The sequence below is a fragment of the Hakea prostrata genome, unplaced genomic scaffold (genome assembly GCF_041222555.1).
Source record: "Hakea prostrata isolate BN-2017 unplaced genomic scaffold, UWA_Hpros_2 contig_58, whole genome shotgun sequence".
NCBI lineage: Eukaryota > Viridiplantae > Streptophyta > Magnoliopsida > Proteales > Proteaceae > Hakea > Hakea prostrata.
In genome coordinates, this window is record NW_028291177.1 from 131,897 (window position 1) to 140,426 (window position 8,530).

Here is an 8,530-nt window from a genome sequence, read left to right on the forward strand (position 1 = left end):
TAACACTCTGAGTCAGTGATGTAACCCAACTCTAGGGTTAAGGATTATTTATAATAATCCCCTAGAATTTAGGTCAGCCCAGAATCTTTTTTATTGAACCAGCAAATAATCAACCAGAATATAAGGAAGGGATAATTGCTATGGGTAGGTTATGGGTGTCAAGGTTTAACAAAAATCCAATGGGCTAGTTTAAGCTCACAAGGAGTCCCACGGGAAGAGCTACAGAATTGTTTGTGAGATTTTAGGGTTTTAACAATCTCCCATGAGATCATCTTGAGAATAAAATTTACCCTAGGGTGGAAAGAGAATAGTGGGGATCAATCTTGGGGTTTAATAAAAGTAACCTAGAGTGGCTAGGGAGCCGACCTATTTAGTTGGGACAATACTTATTGTTGTTGTTGTTGTTGTAACCTGGAGTGGTTAGGGGAGATTGCAGGGATGATTAAAGGGATGGATCAAGAGATGGGAGATTTCTAGGGTTTCTTGGACTAGACCTTGGGCAATCTTTCTTGAGTCTTTTCTTTCTCTTCTTACTTTTTTCTTCTTTCTTCTGTTTTCAGACTTGCCACAAGTCAGAGAAGGGGAAAGAGAGAGGCCTAGAGAAAAAACAAGGGGGAGAGGGGGTGGCACAAAGGTTGGGGGTGGTAGTGGGGAGGGGATTAGAGGTGTCGCAGGGGGTGCGAGAGGGTTCCTAAGGGCTGCGATGGGTAAGGGAGGGGGTCCAGAGGGCTGCGATGTATAGGGGAGGTGGGGGAAGTGGATAGGGGCTTCTGTACTTACTTGGGAAGCTGATGTAGATGAAGAACTGTTGCTGGAACTTGAAGATCGCTGCTGAAATTGAAGAAAGAAGCTTTGAAATTTCTCATGGCCCTCTCAAGAAATTCCATCTACCGTTTACAATGAGAGGAATGGCTTATTTATAGCCTCACATAAAAAAAGAGAGTGGAAAATCAACTAGGGCTTCCTTTATAAACTATGATACCCCTTACACTTACGCAAATAACAACCACACAATCTAAAGAATATAACTTGGACTAAAAGACCTAATTATCCACAAGGAATCTTTATTTAAAATAGATTCCCAATGGCACTAGGACTCAATTGATTAACTCAAACATGGAGATAAAAATAGACTTGGACTCTGGAAATTATAATAAAAATTCTGAAATTAAAATATTCAATAACTAGGAAGGGAAAACAACCAAATTGCCCCTATCAGGGGTTTGGCCAGCCCTAATTGCACCATCTTGGTTGGGCCTTAGGGCCCAAACTAGGGTTTTTGCGAGGGGAGATTTTGTGCTTACACCAGTTAAGAGTCCAATTTTCCAGGAAGACTCCTCAAAGTTAGTAATCAAGATGTCTTATGTAAGAGCCCAATTAGGGTTTCTTTCAAAAGTCCTTTGTTATTAATTAGCTGAGTCCTTTTTGTTGGGGGAATCCTTTATGGATAAGGTTCCCAGTTTGAGTCTTAGTCAAAGTGCTTAGGATTAATTCTCTTTTTCTTCCCGGCACTAGGACTCAATTGATTAGCTCAAACATGGAGATAAAAATAGACTTGGACTCTAGAAATTATAATAAAAATTCTGAAATTAAAATATTCAACTACTAGGAAAGGAAAACAACCAAATTGCCCCTATCAGGGATTTGGCCAGCCCTAATTGCACCACCTTGGTTGGGCCTTGGGGCCCAAACTAGGGTTTTCACAAGGAGATATTTTGTGCTTACACCAGTTAGAGTCCAATTTTCCAGAAAGACTCCTCAAAGTTAGTAATCAAGATGTCTTATGTAAGAGCCCAATTAGGGTTTCTTTCAAAAGTCCTTTTGTTATTAATTAGTTGAGTCATTTTTGCAGGGGGAATCCTTCATGGATAAGATTCCCCAGTTTGAGTCTTAGTCATGCTTAGGATTAATTTTCTTTCCCCCCCCCCCTCTTCTTCCTTGATCAAACAAGAGCTTAGGTTATAACTAGCCAATTGAGTTCGTAATGAACTCAGTTCAGAGTTTATAAGAAATTCAGAGGCTTGGGTCATGGGGAAGAAACACTGCTGCCTAGGTTGAAGAGTGTTTTTATGCATTTCATCTCCTCCTCCAAGCTCACAGCAGCCTAGCACAATCAAATTCCAGCAGCTATCAAGAGATCCTTCAAACCCAGCCAAGTAAGTACAAACCCAACCCCTAACTTTCCTTATTCCCCTCCCTAATCCCCAGGGCAAGGCCTAAAATCCCTCCCCACTGCTTGCAGCAGCAGCAGCCCTCCCAATTGAAACCCTAGTCTCCCCTCCCCCTTTCATCCCATCCCCCTCTTCTTTTCCTTATTCTTTTCCCTTTCTTGAACTTGAGAAGTGTGGGCAAGGGTTAGCTAGGGCATGTCCCTTGTAAGTGACACATCACATCAGCGCCCAAATGCAATGATAAGTAGGCAAGGGTTCCCGCACCATAGACGAGTGCAGGTAAAAAAGCTAGTCCAAAAACGTAAGATTAGATTGGCATCTTGGACCATAGGATCTTTAATAGGTAAGAGCTTAGGATTGATAGATGTTATGAGGAAAAGAAGGATTAATATAGCTTGCATTCAAGAGACTAGATGAAAGGGTAAAAAAGCTAAAGAGTTGGATGACTTTAAACTCTGGTATACTGGGGATAAAACTAATAAAAATGGGGTAAGTATAATAGTAGATAAATATTTTAAAAATGATGTGGTGAATGTTAAAAGAGTGGATGATAGGATTAATGCTATCAAGCTTGTAATGGAGAAAGATATTGTAAATATAATTTGTGCATATGCACCTCAAGTAGGGTTTGATGAAAGTCTAAAGTCAGAATTTTGAAAAAATATGGATGGATTACTGCAAGGAATTCATCAAGGAGAAAAATTATTATAAAAGGTGATCTAAATGGACATATTGGAAAAGATCAAAGAGGCTATGAGTGTATACATGGATGATATGGTTTTGGAGAGAGGAATGAGAAAGGGATTTCAATTTTAGATTTTGTTGTTGCTTTTGGTCTATTTATTGTAAATACTTCAAAAAGAAATATGAGCATTTAATTACCTTCAAAAGTCAAAGAAGCCAAATAGATTTCTTCCTAACTAGGACTAATAGATTGTAGTACAAGGATTGCAAGGTGATACTAGGGGAAAGCTTAACTGCACAACATAGACTTGTGGTCTTGGATATGTGCCTAACCCCAAAAACTCATAAAAGGTGCAAGGTTAACTATCCCAGGATAAGATGGTGGAACTTGAAAGGAGAGTACTTGAAACCCTTCACTAATGAAGTAGTCAAACAAGGAAAGGGGGAGTTTGAGGGGGACACTAATGCGATGTGGAATAAGATGGCTATGTGTATCAAGAAGGTGCCTAAAGATGTCCTAGGTGAATCAAAATGAAAAGTCCATTCTTATAGAGAGACTTGGTGGAGGGATAGTGAAGTTCAAGCTGCCATTACGAATAAGAAAGCTAATTTTAAGACATGGCAAAGAACTAAGGATGTTGAGGATCTTCAAAGGTATAGGTTGGCTAGAAATGAAGCTAAGAAAATTGTAAGAAAAGCAAAGGAGAAGAAGTATGAAGAGTTATATAATAACTTGGGCACGAAGGAAGGGGAGAAATCTATTTATAAGATAGCTAAAATAAGAGATAGGAAGAGTAGAGATCTTGACCATGTTAAATGAATTAAAAATGGAGATGGTAAAGTACTAGTATGTCATGAGGGCATTAAGAAAATATGAAAAATTTATTTATCTAGTCTACTAAACGAGCATGCTTCAAGCACCTGTGATTCAGACAATTACACCATTCACCAAGGCATCAATTTTCAAACATATATACAGAGAATTTCGATGTCCGAAGTTAAAAAAAAACTAAGGAAGATAAAACTAAGCAAGACACAAATCCTGATGAAATCCCAATAGAAGTATAGAAGAACTTAGGAACCCGTGGGCTAGTTTGGTTGACAAAGTTGTTTAATAAGATTATGAGCACAAAGAAAATGCCAGATGAATAGAGGAGAAGCATTGTGGTTCCAATTTATAAAAATAAAGGAGATATTCAAAGCTGCAACTATAGGGGCATTAAACTGATAAACCATACTATTATGAGAGAGAGTATCATTTGAGACACTTAACCACAATCACAGAGAACCAATTTAGGTTTATGCCAGAAAGATCTACAACGGAGGCTATTTATCTAATTAGGAGACTTACGAAAAGGTATAAAGAGTGTAGGAAAGACCTTCATATGGTATTTATAGACCTAAATAAAGCTTATGATAGAGTTCCTAAAGCGTTAATTCAGCAAGTACTAGAGAAAATAAGTATTGCAAGTAAATATGCAAACATAGTTAAGGATATGTATGATGGTTCAGTGAGAATTGTAAAAACAATGGGGGGACAAAGTAATGAATTCCCAATTACAATTGGGCTACATCTAGGATTAACTTTAAGCCCATATTTATTTGCACTTGTAATGGATGAATTAACCAAAGACATTCAAGACAAGATCCCTAGGTGTATGCTTTTTGCTGATGATATTGTGTTGATAGATGAGATTCAAGTGGGGATTAATACCAAGTTAAAATCCTGGAGAGCAGCTTTGGAATCAAGAGGCTTTAAATTAAGTAGAACAAAGACAAAATATCTAGTTTATAACTTTAGTCATGATTGGGTAAACGATGAGGTGGTGAAACTTGACAATAAGGAGATTCCTCAGAGTGATTCTTTTAGGTATATAGGTTCAATCATAAATAAACGAGATGATATAGAGGATGATGTTTCCCAAAGAATTAAAATATGGTGGATGAAGTGGAGAGGTGCATCTGGGGTCTTGTGTGATCAACGTATTCCATTAAAGCTTAAAGGAAAATTCTATAGGACCGTCGTTCGACCAACTATGATGTACGGTGTAGAGTGTTAGGCTGTTTACAAGAATCATACAGATAAACTCAGTATAGCAGAAATAAGGATGCTAAGATGGATGAGTGACAAAACTATGAAGGATAAGATAAGGAATGATCATATTAGAGTTGGTTTGGAAGTTGCTCCCTAAGTGATAAGCTTCAGGAAAGTCGTTTGAGGTGGCATGATCATGTTCAAAGGAGACCTATAAATGCACCTATACGGAGAAGTGATATAATCCAGATTGAAGGAACTAGAAGAGCTAGAGGTAGACCTAAGATAACCTTAAGAGAAGTGGTGAGAAAGGATATGCATAGCGTAGGCCTTGTATATAGCATGGCCTCAAACAGAACTGATTGGAAGTCATCCCATACAAACGCAATTTTTGGAAAATGGGCTACAAGGCATTTACACTCCATAATAAAATATATGCAGTACCTAAATAATTATCATTCCAAACTGTGACAAAGCTACATAATCCAAGAAGCCAAAAGTACAAATTTCCATGATACTAAGAATGAGTATAGGACTAGATACGAAACAAAACTGAAATCATTAATGATATCGTAAGTAATGCAATACTGCATTTGAGTAATCAAAACAGTAGCCAGTCAAGATCCTTTTACAAAGAATAATTCTAGGTTTGAAAATTAACTATAAATAAAAAATAAAAAATAAAGAAAGCATATATGAAACAAAACTGAAACCTTCAATGATATCAGAATGATAAAGCTAGAATAACATTATGAAAGAAGGGACAAAATTGTATTTCAAGTACAGCAGAACTGTAGAATTGAGTTAGGCTCCTCAAGTCATGCTGTACAAATGCAATTTTCAGAAAATGGGCTACAAGGCATTTACACTCCATAATAAAATATATGCAGAACCAAAATAATGATCATTTCAGACTGTGACAACGCTACATAATCCAAGAAGCTAAAAGTACAAGTTTCCATGATGCTAAGAATAAGCATGGGACTAGTAAGTGACCTCCAAAATGCATCAGGTGTTTGGCAACAAGCACAGCTATCTTTCTGAAAAATGAGTCTAGCAGCAACATCTCCTGTCAAGATGAAACACAACAGCATCTGAACGACTTCAATGTTTAGCACAGGACTTGAAACTCATTGCCATTCCGAAAAAAGCTGTGAATTCACAGATGTACTTTATGGGTTCATTCCCAAGTAAGTCGAGACATCATCAGAGGAACATGAGGAAAATCTGGTACATACTCTTAATCAGTAGCTACACAAGTTCAGCACCTTCCAGTGTTAACGCACTCATCTGTAGTGTTCTACCATTTCCTGATGTAAGAACTGAGGGGAATGATGGATCCGTAAGAGATTCGATCTCAATAAAACTCAAGTCAACAGCACCAGATCTCTTTAAACTGAAGACAAATGCCAGCACAATCCATCCAAGCATTGAAATAGCCCAATAATTGTTCATCCCCTGTATCAAACCCCATCCAATAGAATAACCAACAATTATTCCTGATAAATGGCCCAGAAAACTTGCCTGGGGAACAATTATTGAAGTCAGGATAAGGGATTCAAATGGAGCAAAACTGATAGGCAGTGAAAGAAACCCAAATAGCTCCAATTTAGATGAAGGTTGCTTCACAGAAAGGATAGTCATCCATCCAAACACAACGCACGAGTAACCAACAGCTGTCACTCTTCGAAAATACTCTAGCTTAAACTTTTGGATCAAAATATGGTAAGCCCCCAGGACCAGGACCCCTGACAAGACTACCAAGATAAGAGTATAATGAAGATAGAACTCAACCCCAAGACCTATATGGCCCATCTGCTCTACTACCCCAAGACTCCAAAGGGCACTCATGTTGAAAACCAGGTGAATCACACTTATATGTGAGAATGCTGAAGTTATTATCCTCCAATGGTTACCTTCCAGAGCTGTTTCATAACTCAAACCAAGTTGTGCATACCCAATATTTTTCTTCTGCACAATAAACCAGATCAAGGCACAAATTGCTATTATAGAACTTGTTGCAGGTTTTTCAAGTATTTCATAGAAGAGTGGCCTTCCCATATTTGGTGTTTGTTAGTCGACCTTAGCAACACCAATGCAGACAATACCTTGCAGCTGTTCAAGTTGAGTTATTTGAACCCATCATCAAGTATTCAAGAATCATCTCTCAAATTTTCTATTTCAACAACTGGCACTCTCCTCACACCAAAAACCAACTTGAACTGACAAAAAAAAGAGGGGCTTAGATCCGACAATGGTCAACCCAGCAAGGAAAAACTAATGGGGCAGTTAAAAGCTCAGAAATTCTTCAAGAATGAGACAAAATTCAGCCTCTCCAATCAATTCCTGAGATTATCTGATACATATCAATGAAATAAAGATTAAAACTTGTCCAAGTCAGACAATAACAGAACTTCCCAATTCACCTAGATATGCGGAAATTTCAGATATATCGACGTATCATTCACAAGAAACCATCAAGCAAGCAAAACGAATCTTCTGAAGATCTATCAAAATACTTCTTTCGTTTCGATATTGAGATCAAACCGACAAGAGAATAAAAACACCAAGAGAGCAATAGCCAAGTATTCAAATTGGAGTCCCCAGTTGGAGAACATAAGTGATGGCACTTAGCAGATTCGAACGCTTTCCTGGTGCGACCATGCCTCGAATAAAATTTAAGTCAGTGTTTCAAAGCTCAAACAAAGCGTACATTAAAAAGTCTAATGGATTTTTCTACCTTTTCAGCAACATCTTCGCCATCTACGTTTGCCCTAGATTTCTGGTTTCTGCACTGCAAGGTTGGAGTCGAAGGAAAGAAATCTGCCCCTTTCCAGATCTTTCTCTGCATTAATTGACTGAACGTTTCATAACTACTAAACTACCCTTGCCAATAATTTTATGGACAAAAGCTTCCAGGCCGGGGTCGGGCCGGAACGAGGTCCGGATTGGGGTTTTAAATTAAAACAGCGGAGCTCTTCGGGGACAAGCTCAAACCCGACCGGTCAGCCTAACGTTAGGGGGGAATGCTGACATCTGGTTGTGCTTCTAGCACAATGGCTGCAGCTTCTTTAGTGTCAATTCTCACTATTTTTACATACTTAAAAAAATAGAATATAAAAGCCTATTTTTTATAATGAAAATTTGAGAAAAAATAAAAGTGCTAATTGAGAACAGATGAATAAATTTAGGAGTGAGAAAAAGGAGAAATAATAAAAATTTTATAAAAGAAGAACAAATTGTAAGGGCACCCCAAAATAAATGCGCAAAAACATTAACATCCCACTTTATGTTTTGAAAACAAAGCACTCCAAAGTTGGGTTTTCATTGGACATATTAGTCCAATCCGTTAACGTTTGTGAAGACCGTTAAACCACTGTTAACTATTTATATTTTGTCACCAAAAGACTCCGAACGGGACCAAGATCAATGTCTTGGATCGTATTTCGGTACCTTCTAAAACTCGATCTTTGCCTCAAAGGAGTCATCGGGAAGATTTTGAGCATCAAGGAGAAATTCACCCGCAACCAACCTGATCGAGAATGTCAGTTACACGAACACATTACCAAAGGGAGGATACCGCTGAATCTGATGGAAATAGGGCAAGGCAAAATTGACTTCGTAAAAGGATGGCGAAGGT

General features: G+C 38.1%; 1 protein-coding gene across 1 annotated transcript; it reads right to left on the reverse strand.

Annotated features, from left to right (window-relative positions):
* Positions 1-2,313: 2,313 nt before the first annotated feature.
* On the reverse strand, positions 2,314-7,748 carry LOC148999052 (RHOMBOID-like protein 13). Its single transcript, XM_089141503.1, has 2 exons — positions 7,631-7,748; positions 2,314-7,246 (listed from the first exon to the last, which is right to left on the reverse strand). Exon 2 carries the CDS (start codon positions 6,949-6,951, stop codon positions 6,142-6,144), a length of 810 nt encoding a protein of 269 aa, XP_088997629.1. The 5' UTR covers positions 6,952-7,246; positions 7,631-7,748; the 3' UTR covers positions 2,314-6,141.
* Positions 7,749-8,530: the final 782 nt, after the last annotated feature.